Source organism: Drosophila ananassae, chromosome XR (assembly GCF_017639315.1).
Source record: "Drosophila ananassae strain 14024-0371.13 chromosome XR, ASM1763931v2, whole genome shotgun sequence".
Classification (NCBI taxonomy): domain Eukaryota; kingdom Metazoa; phylum Arthropoda; class Insecta; order Diptera; family Drosophilidae; genus Drosophila; species Drosophila ananassae.
Genome location: NC_057932.1, coordinates 16,608,205 through 16,625,975, shown reverse-complemented (window position 1 = coordinate 16,625,975; position 17,771 = coordinate 16,608,205). Strand labels below are relative to the sequence as shown.

At 39.8% G+C, this 17,771-nt stretch overlaps 2 protein-coding genes across 2 annotated transcripts in view; one reads left to right on the top strand and one right to left on the bottom strand.

The window, feature by feature from the left end:
- Nucleotides 1-17,771, bottom strand: part of LOC6505104 (acetylcholine receptor subunit alpha-like) — a 178,216-nt gene that overhangs the window by 159,205 nt on the left and 1,240 nt on the right. The gene's annotated exons all lie outside the window — the stretch shown is intronic.
- LOC6505155 lies at nt 8,165-14,167 on the top strand. Its single transcript, XM_001965418.4, has 7 exons — nt 8,165-8,952; nt 9,379-9,956; nt 10,007-10,820; nt 10,898-10,927; nt 11,005-12,152; nt 12,633-13,074; nt 13,204-14,167. The coding sequence occupies exons 1-7, from the start codon at nt 8,811-8,813 to the stop codon at nt 13,818-13,820; spliced, it is 3,771 nt and encodes a 1,256-aa protein (XP_001965454.2). The 5' UTR covers nt 8,165-8,810; the 3' UTR covers nt 13,821-14,167.

The window sequence follows — 17,771 nt, the reverse complement described above, 5'->3', positions numbered from 1 at the left end:
AGGATCATCAGGACTCTCATCATCATCATCATCATGATTACAATGATGATTAGGATGATGATGGTCGGTGTGGTGGGCTCCTTTTTGCATATTTTAGCTGCTCGGCAAAAGTTTCCAGCAGGCGGAATTGGATCTGGCAGAAGGTCAAGGAATATGGCCTCCTTTTCTCACTACACTGGGAGAAAAAATTATACTAAAGGATATTTTTTTATATTTGTTTTAAAGGGTTTTTTCCTTCAAAAAAATATTATGAAATATTTTTTTTTATTTGTTTTAAATAATTTTTAATTTCTCATCAGTTATCTCCTTTTTTTCACTCTAATTTTTATCATAAATTCCTATTTTTTATTAAAATTATTTTAGAAAGATATATATATATATATTTTATTTTTTATCTTAAACCCAAAAAAAGTGCCATAAAGATACAAAAAGTGTAAAAAACATTAAAAAATTAATTTTAACTCTTAAACCAACAACAAAAATATAAAAAAAACTACATATTAAACAAATTTTAGAACATTAAATTAGAATTCTAAACTATAGTTCCTTTAGGCTCTTAAATTTCCCAAAAAAATCCCTATTAAGTTTCCAACTCCTCACTCTTCTTCCATTTATCAAAAAATTATAATTTCCCTGTTTAGTTTATTGTTTTATTTTTATGGCTATTAAATTATAATTTATGAGGTGTTTGTGTTTTTTTTATTTTTATTTTTTTGAGAGTGCAACCACACCTGTACTGGTGTGGCCCCCCTTTACTGCCACTTTGGGGAGTTTAAACGTCGACGCACTTAGCGGCCGCCTCGACGAGTTGTTAAAAATTTTATTTCTAAAGTGCTGGGAAATTGCCGAGGCGGCCACTTGAATCGGTCAACACAGTTGCTGCTGCTTGCCGCCTTGCCGCCGGTGGTGTTAGCTGATTCCCAGCGAGAATTTTTGGCCAACAAGAACCACTCCCCCCCCTCCTATCCCCTTTTAAACCAGCCCAAAAGGGCCTTAACCCATCGCATTCCTGACCACAAAGAACTTTTGCGCTCCAAAGTCGTTGCGGCAATCAAGCGATGCTGGTTGAATGGCTTTTTTACACTCAAAAAAAATCTTAATTAATTGCATAGTTTATTGATTGTTTTTAGGTATAAGTTTGGCAACTTTTTCTCTCAGTGGATCAGTGGGTCTGGTCTAGATCGGGAGATTTTGGATTCTGGCTCGAGGAGGATCTGGCAAGGGCCGTGTGGCCGGGTGGGCATGGCATGTGGCAAGTTGGTGGTGCAGTTTCAGTTTCAGACTTTCGTTTTCCCTTTTGGCCTTCGCTTCAGCGAACAACGGGATTCGGTGATGTGTGTGTGTGTGTGTGTGTGTGTGTGTGTGGCAGGTTGAAAGGTGGCGTGGCACAGGGGGCTCAGGGGGCACAGGGGGCGTGGCTGATATCAAAGTTATCAAATATATCGGGGTATATCGATTTTATACAGAATTTCTCTTTAAAATGTTAAGTAATTGTTTAAAAATAAATTAGAATTTAAAAAATTCATTTAATTTATATATTTAAGACATTAATCCATTGTCTTTGTTATCGATTTTTATCGATAACAGTCTTAAGTAGGCAAATTTTCTAAGTAATTGTTTTAAAATAATATGAAATAAATTATTTTTAAGCCTAGAAATGATTTAAATTTAAGAAATATAATTATTTAAGAACTTTAAGGACTCAATCGATTGCATTTCTTATCGATTTTTATCGTTAATAGTATAATTTTTTAAAAATTTATGAAATAAATTATTTTGAAGCCTACAAATAGTTTAAATTTAAGAAATCTTATTAATTACGAAATTTTAGACATTTATCGATTGAATTTGTTATCGATTGTTATCGATTATAGTCATAAATAGCCAAAAAACTATAAACCAAAACTACTTCTCATTTAAAATAATTTTTAAACCCTTTTCCAACTTAAATATAATATATTGATTAAAAAAACCCTCTTCCTAAAATTAAATTAAATATTTATAAATTGAAAATCCCTTCGATAGGAAACTCACAGATTCGTTTCGACCCTCTCGGCTAGTCTGGGATAGAAACTAAAATCCTTTTGGCCAACTTTCCTGCAAAAGCCAAGGCATCGCTGCTGGTTTTACTTTCACTTTGTTGGCTGGCCCGTTTAGAGCCCGTTTTGAGTGCTCGGTGGTACGTTCATATTCATTTATCATTGATAAGAAACATAATCAAGGAAATGAATGAATGCCTGACTGAGCAAATGAATGAATGAGTGACTGACTGGCTGGATGGCTGGCTGGTTGGTTCCACCACCAAGTGAGCAGTCCTTCCTTCCTTATATTTTCTTTTTTTGATTTTTTTTTGGCTGGATTTTCATCGTACTTTTGGCCAAAGTTACACTGTTTTTGTTTCCCCTGATGGGGCACACTTGGAAAATAAATAGAAATCAAATGGAAGTCTGGGGATATAGTATTTTTATATAAAATATATATTTTTTGAAATATAATTCCATATTTGGAATAAAAAAATTATTTATAAATTTATTTTCACTTGCATAACGCTTTAGGTTTTTATTGACTTTTGTTTGCTTCTAATTCACATTTGGTCACACTAATTTGCATCTTAGAATTTAGCTAAGCTTGGTTTTTAGCTTATAGTTCTTTAAAATTTAAATTTATTTTTGTGTTTTTTTTTTTATTTTTCTAATTTTAATTAATTTATGAGTATCATTGGGCACTGGTCACACTGTTTGCTCCTTTAAAAGAAGAGGTTCAGAGTTCGACTCTTGCTCTAAAATTTAATTTTTTTATTTTTTTCCTCCCTTTTTTTTAATTTTAAACAAAGTTTCATAAAAGTTCTCTTCAAAAATAATGAAAATTAAAGTTCTAGCCCTTTTTCCCTTCAACTAAGACCATTTCAGACACTCTTATATAATTTCTCTGAGTGCACTTTCTCCTAGCTTTTCCTTCCAACTCTCCCACCCCCTCGTTCGGCCCCCCTTTCTGGCCACAATTTCCCCCCAAAAAGTGAGTGCAGTGCTAAGCGCAGCTGACTTGCATCCCTGAGCTTGACTAACGCCATGTGGCAACTGTTTCCAAATCCCCCGCACATCATTCATCTCCATTTCACAGCCATTTCGCGTTGCAACATTGCCAGGCATTTTCCTTTTGGTTTTAGGGCGGTAGGGCGGTAAGGGGGGAAGGGGGGGTACAGGAGCTTTTCGCAGCTTTTCCCCTCGCACATTCCTGTGCGGTTTTTGTTCACTTTGGGCCCTCTTTTGTCAAAAACTCGTGACAAGGTCTGGGCCAGAATCTCCCCGTCCGGCTTAAGGCGCCCGAGAATGTGCCAGAAGTGGCAAAAAGGATAAAGTGACACTGGACCACATTCACTTGATTGATCCTTATCACAGTCCTTGCACACTCACACACACACATACACTTCCTTCTTGGCCATAATCCCCATCGATTTCTCTTCTGGCACTTTATATCCTGTATCAATGCATTACATAAATTAATAAGAAATTTTCACAAGGACACTAAAAACGTTGAGCTTTCGGTTCTTTTTCTTCCTCTTTTGTTTTTTTAGGGAAAGGACCAAGCTTGAAGGATTTTAGTTTCTTTTAGGGATAATTATAAGAGAAGTAGTGGGGGATAGGGTGTTAGGGAAATTATTTTAAAATAATCTTCAAGGCTATATTGTCTTTATTTAATTTAGTATATGTTTTTTTTTTATTTTTTTAATAAATACTAAGTGATTTTTCAAATAATACCATATAAAACCTTATAATATCCCCTAAATATCCTTAACTTCACCTTAACCCCCTTAAATGTGAAATAGAATGAAGGGGAAATTATTTTAAAATATTTTTCACTTATCTGAAGCTCTCCTCAAGGATGTGTAATTTACTCCTAAACAATAATAACTGCTTTTCATGAGAAAACCCCCTGAAACCCCTATAAAATCTCTTAAATATCCCTAACTCCTTCATATCAACCTCAAATGTGGTTTAGAATAAAGGGGAAATTATTGAAAAATATTTTAAAACAAACTGAAACTTTCCAGAAGGATGTATTATGGTTTAAGGATCTATTATATAACTATTTTTTATTAATTATAATATTTTATTAGCTACAATAGTTTCTCTTTCAAATAATACCATATAAGCCCCTGAAATAACCCTTAAATTTCCCTTTAAGAGCCAATCGATTAACGGTATATATTTCCAATTCACGCCCATCGGCATGCAACCTAAATAGCCCTAAATCACGCCCACAATTATGCAATTGCAACGCCTACACCCCTCCCCCTATCTCTCCCCTCTCTACCAAAACCATGCAAAATTCACGAATTTCATGAAAGGATAAATGCCATCCTGAGAGGGGTGGCAGGTCTTGGGAGGGGGTGGGGAGGAATGGGTCACATGTGCCGCGAACTGGTTAAAAGTCAATTAGTCTAATTGTCAATTTTAATGAGGCCACTGCCCAGGGGCAGACGCGACTGTCCTGAAAAGGACATTAAGGTGCTCCTCCTTCTGTGCCAGTTCCTTTCTTTACCATTCTCACCTGCCACTTCCCATTCACTTTTCTACACTTTTTTTCTTTTTTTTTTTTGTTTTTTTCGTCACTTTCCGTCACTGGTTTTGACAAGAAGTGACTTGTCAAAAGGAAATGACAGCGGGAGGAGTGCACTGCGCTCTCTCCCGCTCTCTCTGCCTCTCTCTCCCCATCACTTCCACTCAAAATCATAACAAACAACATCAACGGCGGCAGTAATAAACATAAAACAAAACAAAAACAACAACTAACGGGAAAACACAAACCCAAGAAGCACAGAACAAAAAAAGAAACAACAAACAGGACATGAGAACAGGTCTATTCCATAGTGTTGGTAAACGACTCAAAATATGCTCTATGAAAAGATGCTCTCTTCGAAAATATGTTTTTTTAATAAATTAATTTTAAAAATAACAAAAAATATTATACAAATTAAAAGATAAATTTATATATTGATAACATTTTTATTTTTTAGGGTACTGAAGTCCAAACTCTTAAAAAGAAACCCCGAAAAAGGACCTCCCATTACCAAGAAAGAAGAACTAAAGAGTAGGGGGCATGAAAAGTGAAAAAGGACACTCGTAAACTTTGCACCTCACTTGCTAATGTGGCAGCTTAGTGCGACAGGGACGGCCTCAGAGACAAACGAGCCAGACGGGGAGCGAGTGTGTGTGGCAAAGAAAAAAAAAACAAAAAGGATGCTTTCAACATATTTTCCAAGGATCTCAAAGTTTTCCTCTCAAATATCCTTATGCTGTTTTTTTTTATATTTTAATATTTAGTTTGTTTTTTATTTTTTTTTTTTGTAAAAAGGTTAGAGTAATAATAATAATACCTAATAATAAAAAAAAAGGCAGGACCTTCTAGAAAAAGGACTAAGTTTTAAAGAAGGTAATGGTGTGTTAATTATTTAACTTAATTTTAACAAAAGTTTTTATGTTTTAGGGAGTTGGAAAGTGTTTTTTTAAAGAAATCGCGAGAAAACCCAAACAAGTAGGCTACACTTTTCAAGACTTTGACTTTTGAAGCTCAAAGTCTTAGATTTCTTAGTTTTTTAATGTTTTTTTTTTAACTAAATATTAAAATTAAATTTATTTTATATATTTTATTTAATAACTAAAATAAACCCCCTCCCTGACCCTAAAAACCGAGTCTATTATCGAGCTACCACTCCCCTTTGAATAGAAACCCAAAAAGAAACACGCAAAATATCCCAAAAATATCCCCCCTACAACAGGACGAAGGACGAAATCCCAGCAGAATTGTGTGGTGGATTTTAGCAATGCATAAATTACGCACTGTAATTGAATTAAAATCAATTTTTGCATTCGTGCGCACAGAATGCATTTAGTGCCCGGGATCAGATGCAGCTGCTCCGGATTCTGGAAAATGCCGGATCCGGGTCTAGAGTACAGACCAGACCCGGGTTTATGGAGGTCTCCGGGTCCGGCTTCCTGATGTTTCCGTATATTTTTCCACTCCCGCCCTCACCTCTATTTTGTGCATTTTACGCAATTTTTTGGACGGCGATGGTGGTTTTCAGCTCTCGGCACTCGCCGGAGCGGTGGAGTGGTGGAGGGGTGGAGGGCGATAACAAACAAGCAAACAACATCATCAATGGACTGGTCAACCGAAGGACTCTCCAGCCACGCCCTCTCATGCTCCCTAGCCTCCTGTGTGTAGCCTTTTAGGAGGGTCCTTCTCCACTCCCAGTCCCACTCCCACTCCCACTTCCACGCATCCATTCACGCATTTTCCCAAAAAAGTATGCTACACTTGGGGAAATATTTCTATTTATAAGGTCCTTTTTTTACTAAAATAATATTATTTATTTATATATTTTATTTTTTAACAATTTTATTAAATAATGTCTTCGAAAATATCAAGTATTATAGGAAATAGCTAGTTTCTAAGGACTTTTAAGGCTAAAAACTAATCAAAAAAAATCTAAAATAATTCGTAGATATGCGAATTTTCTCTCTGTGCCTCTAACCAACAACCAGCATTCATTTTTCAGGCCAAACTTTGACAAATTGCTGCTGGCGAAGCTCAAAATCGAGCTGGATGGCGGAAGGGCCGATACCTATCTCGTCCCCTACATACATACATACATATGGCAGGCAGGTCCTGCCGGGGAGGTCCTAGAAGCAGAAGCCAGGATAGCAGAAGCGGCAGGGGAATGACCTGAACATCATCACATCACTGTGGCTAATTATTACATTTTTACCTTGACCACGCCCCCTCCCAGCCTTCCAGCCTCCCAGCCCAGATGAAGCCACTTTGACAGTCGCTGATAAATCAATGTCAAAAAGGGGCCAGGAGGACAGGACAGGACAGGACAGGACAGGACGAAAGGAGGACCACCAGGCATGGCAGGATTAGTAGCGTTGACTAACGAATGAACACGAGTGCATTATGTATGTATGTATGTCCTGGCCCCGGTGCGAGCTAATTTGATTGAAACATCCATAATTATACAACTAAGTTACGGGGTTTACGAGTCAACCCCTCCATCCTGCCATCCTGCCACATCGTCCTGCCATCCTGCCACCCATAGCCCGTCAAAGTCGAGAGGATGAAAAGGATAGCACGGGGATTAGATGGCCTCAAATGGGTATTCCGTTCTGTAAGCCCCCCCTGACTCCCGGACAAATCAAATTCCGTGTTTAGATTTTCGCATTGGATGTCATCCAGAATGTTTTGGAAGTCATTAGTGGACATTTTTGGGTTTGTTTTTATGATGGGCGGTTTTTCAATAATATTGGAGGAGTTGGTGGAGTTATTTGGGATTTATGGGGATTTTTAGGAGAAGAAGTAATGAGAAGGATGAGCCCTATAGGCTCCTGTCCGCGTGTCCGTTAGCAGCCTTTTTAATTTTCTAATCGATTTAAGAGTTTTGAAACTAATTAGTCATAATTCTACAGACATCTTAGATCTTTTAATCGATCCCATCATATAATACCCTTATAGAACCTACCCTTGTCCGCATGTCCGCTTGTCCGTCTGTCCGTTAGCTTTTATTTCATTTGCTAATAAAATCTTAAAGAAAAACACTTATGGTCTTAACTCTGCACTATATTAGGTTCCATAATACATATATATGCATATCCCTTAACATAATACCCATTATGAACTCTATCTTGTCCGCGTGTCCGTCTGTCCGTTTGCTGGAATATCATTTTCTAATAACTTCTTAAAGTGGATCTAAACTCTAGTTTCTTTGGCAAATATATAATATTTCTCATACTTATTTCCCTAAACATAATACCCATATAGAACCTGCCTTTGTCCGCATGTCCGCTTGTCCGTCTGTCCGTTAGTTTGTATATTATTTCCTAATAACTTCTTAAAGTTAAACCTTAATTGTCTTAGCTCTTCCAGTTCTAAAGCAAGTATATTCCATAATACATATGGTATATCCCCAAACATAACACCCATTTTGAACTCTATCTTGTCTATGTGTCCGCGTGTCCGCTTGTCCGTCTGTCCGTTAGCTTATTTTTCCCATAACTAGAAACTACTATACAACTATTCCCTTTCAAAGAAGCCCTTACAAAAAATGGAAAACCCAGAAAAGTAGAAATTAAAACGAAGCAGCCCGGATTACAGAATATATCGAACGAATCCCAGGAACAGGCCCAGTTTATTATGTCAAATTTTGGAAGCATTCGAAATTGTACACATTTATTTTTACCTGGCATTAACGTAAGTGATACTTGGAATTTTCGTGTGTGTTTTTTTTTTTTTTCTAAAAATACAGACAAATATTTCGAAAAAACCGGCATGTTTTAGTACGCGGTAGTTAGATCCTATTTCTATACATTTTTGTTTTTCGTCAAATTTTTCACGCCCCCGCCCCCAATCCCGCACTCGTTTTAAAAATTAAATTCAAATAGTTTTGAAACGAAAGTCTCGTCTGGGAAAAAAAGGCAGGCAAAATAAAAATTCAAATATCAATAAAACTTTCGGTTCTATTTAGTAAAAAACAAAAAAAAAAAAGGCAAAATTTTTCGCGATCCAATCCGGTGTGAAGTGATCGGGAGACCTCCGCTCGCAGAAAAGTAGAAAGCGGCAGGACGATTCCAGGACTCATCTCATTCAGTCTACACACTCTCACACACACACACCATACACACACATACACACACACACACACGAAGACACAGAGACACATTCATTTTGATTCGATCGGTCCTGTATCGATTATCCGAAAATCGTAATCATCTGAGGACATCGACTTTATTCGATCAAAAGGCAGCAGCAGCAGGATGAAGCCCGATCAGTTGAATCGCTTGATACGAGCCAATAGCCGGATGCAACCCTGGTTTCTAAGGAACACCACTGAGCTGTACGAGAGCGCCGTAAGGACCTACTATGAGCGCAGCTCTGCCGCCATTCCTTACTCTGCACGTGAGTTTAAAAGGGTTTTTTGTCTTTATTCTTATGGAAGTTATAGATTTTTTAACAAATTTGTTTAGTTTTTTATCTAAAATCAGTTCTGGAAGAAAGAAAGAGGTGTCCGCGTGTCCGTTATTAGTTATGTTTTTTAAAAATTATTTGAAGCTTTTTATAAAAATGCTTCCTATTCTTAGAGTTTTATGGTCTAGTCTTCATATTTTTTATCAAAAACATCTCTAGAAGAGACAGATCTTTAGATATCTCTATCAGAGCCCTGTCCGCGTGTCCGCTTGTCCGCCAATTAGCTTCTAGACCAAGCTACTCCTCCATTTTTCAAGCTATCATCACCAGACTTGGCACACATACTTCTTATAGTTTAAAGAAAATGTTGAAATCCTAATTTTATTAATTAATAATTAATCTCCCATTCCTTTCTAGACAATCGCAATGCCCGCCATCGTTATGAGAATATCGGACCCGTTCGAAAACTAAAAAGAGCCCAACCGGAGCCCACCGCCGCCGACAATTATCCGCGAAATCATCGCCTTCAGGCGGATCTGGCGGCCAGTTCCAATTCCAATCAGCTGCTCAATACCGTCCTCCAGGCAACTCGCCGCCGCTCCATGTCCTTTTCGGTGGGCGGATCTCGGCCCGGAGCCGGTGGCATGACCAGTTCCAGTACCGCCGCCGCCGCCGCCGCCCAGCCGTACACCGTCTACGGCCAATCGATGTTGAGTGCCAGCAGTTCCAGCTGCTCCACCGCCACCAGCACCAGTGCCACCTCCCAGGACGGACTGTTCTCTGGACCGTTCGATCGGCGTTTCCGCAAAACCAAGTCCACCAAGAAGCGGGATAAGAAGAACCAGCCGGAAGAGCCCCTCAACATGGGCCTGTTTAATGCCCGTTCGGTCAGCCTGCCGCCACGTCCCTCCATTTCGGGCCTGGGCACCAATTTGGTGCGTCCCATGCCGCCCGGCAGGAAGCATCACTTCGAGTCCTTGCAGAAAAATTCTCAGGTATTTATTGGAGAGAGTCTTGTGGTCTATAAATAATATCGTCCTTGTAGGTCAACTTCCGAAATCTTCCACAAAACGAGGACGACAATCTAATGGTGGTGGATGCGAACTTGAAACGTCGCATCTCTGTTGTGGCATTCGACGGGGAGGCGCCCCAACAAGGGCATGGCAAGGTGCGATCCAAACTGTTGCCGAAAGATGGAGGAGTTGGTGGGAAGACATCGGATATGGCCGGTAGCGATACAGGAATCGGAAGTACGGCATGGAGCGGTAAAAGAGCCGTCACCGGAACTGGCACCGGAACTGGCACCGGCACTGGCAGTGGCAACGAGAGCGGAAACAGTGATGGGAGCGAGATCGTCAGCCAATCGTCGGAGGTGCGTTTCCGCTTTCAGACATTGGCCGATCGGATCAAGCAGTTCGAGTACATTCAGTTTGCGGACGGACCCGTTACCAGTTTCGCCTTCGATCGCCGCAAAAAGATCGCCACCACGGAGAAGAAGGATAATGCTAGTATTGCCCGGAAACCGAGACAGGACACCGCCGAGACCGAGATATCAAAGACAACATCATCATCGTCCGTAACTCCGATAAGGAACGAATCGGCGCTGCGTCGAAATCTAATGATCGAACAGCCACGTCAACTTGGCTACAATAATGTCCTTCATTCGAATCACCGTCAGAGGAGTCGTAGCCTGGAATTGCCGGCACAGATAATGGAATCGATTGGTTTTTTGAATCGCCTCGGAAAGAAAGCAAATGCAACAAATAGTCCCCGAGGCTCCAGTTTGGATAGTACATCCCGATCATTATTCCGGGCAGGCACAACCTCCACCTGGGCACCCATTTTTGGTAAAAATTCAGGTAATCCCAATCGTTTAAATACCACTTTTATTTTAAATATTAACTGTTGTTTTTGTATACAATTCCCCCAAAAATAGATAGTGCAGAAGCATCGACCTCAGACTCAGGTATAATTATGAATGCAATTCCAAACTATTTCTCAATAAACAAATTCTTGATATCCCTATGCAATGCACCTTTTAAGATGTTAAACCAGAAACCCCAGTGAGAACTGCTGGCGGATCTCTGGCTTCCAGCTGGATGACGGCATTCGATCACCCATCATCCATAAATTCAAAATCCCACAAAAATATTTCATGTGAAAATTCGGGCACCACGTTGGGCGCCAATCGTTCAGATAGTACCGGAAAGATACGGCTCCAAACACCCATATTCACAGCCCCCCCCGTAACTGGTATTGCATCCCCCCCTAAATCCCTACCGGCATTAGTATCTGAGGCAAATCTTTCGGATATGAATTGGAGGAAAAAATCCCAAACAAATGGATCAAATACCAATAATAACAACTGGACAATTGGATATAATACGAATTATGGAAGTAAGACCTCGACAGGACCACCACCGCACACTTCTTGGGCAGGAATTTCAAAAAGCGTTAAAATGGGTCCTAGTTTCGGGCCGGGAGAGTACGCTTCCGGATTGATATCGGGAACTTCAGAGGACACTCTGAGGAACAATTACCGTGCATCCACCGCCGGATCATCTACCGCCAGCAGTACCGAGACAATACGCGCCGCCAAACGTGCCACCACCGCTCCGGCAACGTCCCGAGAGAAGTCCCCCGCGGATCCATCCAAAAAATCACCAGTATTGGTATCCCAATCGTCCGAAATAAATAAAACCAATGTGTCGCCAGTACGACGTTATCAAATGCAGAGCCTTCAAGTAGCCAAAAAGGACACAGAGACGCCATTGCTAAGCACCATCATGATGAAGACGAAACCGGTGCGTACGTCGAAGAAATCAGTGGAACAGCAAGTGACCTCCAGTGTGGCCAAGGTCAAGACGAATGTGATCAGTCGCACCAGTCATCGGGCACATGTCCAGTTGCCACAGGATACGCAGAATTTCACTGCCCGGCTATCGAAGAAGGGCAGTGGCAAGCCATCGAGAATCGAAAGGAAACAACAGGACGATGATTCGAATCAGATGATGGCCGAGAAGAGTGCGGATCAACGCGAAAAGGACGTGGGCGGACGGGAGCATGAGGGGCGGGATGTGTCAGGGGTGGAAGTTGCATCCTCCCCTTCATATGTGACGGGTACGCCACTGGGCAAGCAGCCCGTCTATCCAAAAGGAGCCAATCAGCTGCTGGTTGCAAGTGCCACTCAGGTGGGAAATACCTTCAATAATTTCCAATTAATTGTTGCCTATTTTGCCAAAGTCGTTTAAAGCTAATTTTGGGATTTCTCTTCTAATTCTTAAGGTCCTTCTTCTCCCATAACTTCCATAATCTATAATTTCTTTCTACTTTTCTACCCAAAAAGAGAGACACTGCCTCAAATTGCCTCAAAATTCTAATTCTAAATTATTTTAAAAATTATTTCCAAAAATATATACCTTTAGAGATATACTTAGATGAGATTTAAGAGGTTTCTTTAAAGATCTATCACTAAATACGAATACTATAGCCTGAGAGCGCCTATAGCCTTTGAAATCACGTATACGCACTGTAGGCTGTTTGCCTAAGCACTGGAAGTGTTTGGTTCTATTTTGTCCTGAGAAGCTCATAATTTATAAACTATTTTTTTATTTTTAACAACATTTTTTTACGTAATACTTAATGGATTTGTTTGCTTGTTGTCCCCGCAGGTGTCGGCCTACAAGCGTGCCTTCCGCAGCCAGCAGCAGATGCTCAAGGCGGAGATGCTGCACCAGCAGGCGAAGCTCCTACAGCAGGAGGACAACCTTCAAGCTAACTCCCCGCCTCCGACTCCCCATCCGAGGGCAATGCCCGCACCGTCGCCCCCGGTTGCCATGAAATTCATGTCCGGTGATGTGGCGTCGGGTGGTGGTCTTCCGATGACCGCACCGCCGCTTCGAAGCCACCGGGCACCGCCGTTGCCCACCGGTCGGGCCGGAGTTCGTCCCATTGTCCGGCGTAACGGTGCTGGGGAAAGTGCACCGCCCAATCGTAGCCGTGGCCTGGCCGTTCGCCAATCCAGGGGGGATGTGGGGGGAGCTGGAACCACCAATCAGAAAACTGTAAAAAGTAGCACGGCAGGACTACGGGTTAAGGCAGCTGCAAAGACAGGTAAGACTGAAAAAAAACAAAGATTTAAAGCCATAACCAACACTGTTGAACTTGATCTAAGTGCTCTTTTTTAACACTGTTATACCTTTCTAAGCTTTTTCCAACACTAAAAACATATTTACCCTACAGCTGCTCCCGTTACAACGCCCGTACAAGCGACCAAACGCCGTTTTCCAACACGGACGCCGGCTACCTTCCGCTCTCTGCCAGATTCGAAAACAACAAAAGCAAAAACAACGGTCCGGATAGCTGTACCACAACTAAAAATAACAACAACAGCAGGGAGCAGACAATACAATTCAAATGCGGCAAAAGAGAAAGAGCGCCTCAGAGAGAGGACCAAAGAGAAGGATCAGAGAGATCGGGATCGTAATGAAGAGGGAGCACGAGCCAGAATGGCGGGGGGCGTTGCCGATTCGGGGGCAGATGGGGCCGTGGGCATAGCCAGTGCTGCGGCAACAACACATTCAACACGGCCCAGACGTACGACGCTGGCGCTGACAGCGCCGCAGCAGCAGCAGCAGCAGCATTCGCGACATGGTAACGGTACTAGTAATTCGCTTCTCGGCTTCCGGCGCGAAACGCCCAACCGTGCAGCGTCAACGCTGCTGCAGCGACGCGAAGAGTCATCCGGATTGCAGTCTCGTTCACAGTCGCAGTCGCAGTCACCGTCGCATATTCAGCCGCAGTCGCAGCGCCGTCAATTCCATTATAACGGTAATCCTCCCTGGCGTCCCGTTTACTGACGACGATGATGATAAAGAGAAGGACTCAGAGATGTGAAAAATAATCATCGTATTCCTTTATTTTTGGAGACAACAACCAACAAACAAAAAAAAAAAGAGTTGAGAAGAAAAGACAAAGCGAAAAACAAAATTTAGAATTCTTCAGGGTTGCACGTAAATTCCGCTGCTCACTGGACTTGTGGAAACAAAATTTTCATTGTGTTTTCCTACTGAGTGTGTTTTTGTAATGCCATAACATTCAGATACGTAACACGTACATGTGCTCACAAGTATATACATACATATATAACGTAGACAGAGAGTAACAGAGTGTAATGAATAAATTGTAAATTATTGGTAAACATAAATTGAGAAAAAGTGTATTCACAAAAATTTCAAATATAATTTTGTAAGTTTTAAATAAGATTTAAATAACTTTTTGTATTACAAACTGATCTGGTCACACTTAACAGCTTGGTTAAATGAGATGGTCACACTTGCCCATTATCTTTTACATTTTCCAAAGGAATCAATTTGTTGTACAACACGATTTGTATTACAAACTGATCTGGTCACACTAAACACCCTACCAAATTAAATAGCAATCTAACTCTAACCCTAATTTGCATGAAAATTGCCAAAAAAAAAACTAAAAAGCAAAACCAATAACAATTTAAAACCAAATTTAGCAAAAACAGAGATAGAACTAATGGTTAAAACGAGACAGAGCGACAAACCGACTGAAATGCAACGGTAAACAAAATTCGAAAAGTGGACAACGGAAAATTGGTTGCCATTGCGATTACAAGTGGTATGGGGGCAAGTGGTAATGGTGACCCACAGTCCGATACTAATTTCAATACACCACAACATACCGTTCCACACCACACTAAACAAGAACAACAACAATGCTAACAAATACAACAAACAAGACAAGAGAAAAAGAACAGAGGACGAAGAACAGAGGACGGAGGAGTCATAGGCGAAACGCAACCTACTTCTCCCACTATTTCCCGTATCAACAACACAGCATTAATTTTTCATGCAGATTTAACCGTTACATGACAGGACCAACAAACGTTGGCGAAAGGACAGTGGAAAGGAAGTGATTTCGAAGAGAAATAAGATCTACATGGCGTATGAGTAATAAAAATAATCACTCATACGCAATGGTGGCTTTGAAGAATTTAGTAATTCAAGAAAAAGCATGCTTTGAAAGATTGACCAAGCATGGTCACACTTAAAAAGAAAATCTAATTCCTTAAAAGGTAAATAAATTAAGATCTAAACAGTAAACTAGACACTAAAAGGTAAACTATAAAATTTATATAAATAAAAAAAATAAAATAATCTGTTAATTAAACTTTGTATTTGTTTCAGATACAACTTTGGTCACACTGTGCTCATGCACATCAATGTCAAACTGGCAAGATAAGCGTCGACAACAACAATAAAGAACCTAAAGAAACGCAGGAGACAGCCCACGATAGTCCAGAAAGAAAAAAGCAGAGGGGGTAAGGAAAAAAAAAAAATAAAAAATATATATGTAGAGCCCCCCTGAAGAAGACAAAAAAAAAAAAAACAGTTGCGACAAGAAGACGGCATTGGGAAATAAGACTAGAGGTGGGTGGGTGGTGGATTTGGTTGGTTTTTGGCTTGTTGTCAGACCAGCGAATTGTTGCCGCGCTCTTTGATAAATGATGATGCGTGCCACATGACTGGCCATATCAACGGAACGGACTCGACTCCAGGACTTCCTCCAGGACAACAGAGAACCAGAGAACAGTGACAGACAAATAGGCACAGTTTAACGTTTCAACTGGAAACTTTTCGACTCGCCGACTGTCTGGGCCAGGATTTGACAGTTTAACAATGGGTACTAAGATTTGGGGAAACAAAGCCATGAATACTATAAGAAATAGTTCACAGATCCTAACCATTCTTTCTTAAATGTTAAATGCCATAAGAATGAGTATGTATGCCAATTTTCAGGTCATTAGCTTTAAAATTAAGAGACTTACAAGCAGTAGAAACTGTTTGGCGGACAGACGGACACGCGGACAGAGAAACAAAGCCATAGAGTGCCAGGGATCTCTGCTCTGAATTTCTAAATTGGTTTGACTCAAAACAAAAGCCAATTTCCATCGGCATAAATAAATAAAAATCAAATTAAATTAATTCCAACACAAAGTGGCATATCCTGGGTGTCCTTTTTCCTTTCTCTCCGGAGTAACACACATAAAAGGCAATAAAATTAAATCAAATCAAATGAAATGCGCATATGTATGGCATTTTATGAGCTGCGCATTGGCTCCGCTCCCCAATAGCAGAAAAGACAAAGGACCCGAAAAGGAATACAGAAGGTTAGTTAGTAAAAGTGAAAGGATTAAAGCGAAAAACCGCACAAAAGGATACTTGGCAGGGGCTACAACCACAACCTATCCCAATTCGAGATGATTTTGGATGAGGTTTTTGTTTCTTCATTTATTTTACACTATTTTTTTAGAGAGAGGTTATGTTTTAATATTAAATATAATAAAAATAATCAAATAAAATATTGTTTTTAACTAAACTTGTTTCTAAAAGTATTTTTAACCCAAATAAAGTTTAAATAAAAAATATTTCCGACTTCTGATAGTTGTAATATTTTTCATTTAACTTTTTTAATTAAATTTTATAATTTTTTATTTAATTAGGGAATAAATCCTTTGTTTATTTTTAAGTATTGCTTGTAGTTCGTTGGTCTGTTTTGTTGGCTCCTTATTTTTGGCAATAAAATAAATCCACCGCAAAGCCGCTGCGGGTAGATTGCTCGGTTGACCCCAAAAAAAAAATATATATATATATATTTTAAGAAAAGGGGAACGGGAATGGGAATTCTCAACAAAGTAGAGAAGCAGCAGAAACAGAAGCATCACCAGCAGCAGCAGCAGCAGCAGCAGCTGTTACGTATACATAATCAGCTAGAAGGTCCTTGGAATATACACGGTTGGCTTACGGCTCTTGGGCTAATTCAGTTATGTTGTCCTTCCGTTTGGATACTTTTCATCGTTAATGTGTCGGTGTGTCCAGATCCCAGATCTTGCAGCTGCATGGTGGAATGGTGAAGGGAGTCCCAGAACTATTTCCAGAAAAGCAAAAGCATCGAGTGCCGGCATTCCTGTACATTGTCGCATCATGTCCGAGTGCCCATTTCCTGTCCAGGATATTCCGACCGCCACCCACTCTACAGAATCCGCTATACGGATTTCTTCTGCCAGTCTTTCTTGGTGCTTGATGCACTGTGAGAATTTTTGTTTGCTTTTAATTAGCTTTGGGGGGGATTTCTTAAGAGGAGCTGCCACATAATGTACGGCTCATAAAAGTTTTTCTTAAAATGCATGCATTTATCGAAAAAAAGCATGATTTATTAGACAAAAATAATGTTTTTTTTTTAAATAAGCATAATTTACTAGACAAAAAGCATGATTTAGTACAAAAAAATCATACTTTACTCGAAAAAAGCTTGTTTTACTAAAAAAAAGCATGCTTTTATAAAATTATCATGCTTTAATATAAAAACAACATGATTTAGTAAAAAAAAAAGTATGCTTTACTAAAAGATAAATGCTTTACTAGAAAAAAGTATGATTTTCTACAAAAAAATCATGATTTACTAGAAAAACACATTCTTAAATAGAAAAAAGCATGCTTTTTCTACATTTTTCTATAAAATCCCCCAAAAAACTTAAATTTTAATAAAAAAAAATAATTAAAATCATAAATTATTGTTGCAAGTGTATTTTATTGTGTAATCTTGATGTCTTAATGCTTTCTCATAACTTTTGTTTAGTTTTTTTTTGTCAGTGCACTATCGCTCCATCGCACTCTATCTCTTAGGGCTGCCGCCCCCTCTCAATCGCTCTCTCCCGCTCGTTTTGTGGTCATTTCAAATTTTCATTTCATTTGCCATAAAAAGGAAATTGGTTTCGT

Excerpts from the sequence above, each read along its gene's own strand:
- LOC6505155 (XM_001965418.4), top strand. The coding sequence starts at position 8,811 with ATGAAGCCCGATCAGTTGAATCGCTTGATACGAGCCAATAGCCGGATG. Across the intron at positions 8,953-9,378 it reads CGCCATTCCTTACTCTGCAC|ACAATCGCAATGCCCGCCAT; the intron begins GTGAGTTTAAAA and ends ATTCCTTTCTAG. Across the intron at positions 12,153-12,632 it reads TGGTTGCAAGTGCCACTCAG|GTGTCGGCCTACAAGCGTGC; the intron begins GTGGGAAATACC and ends TTGTCCCCGCAG.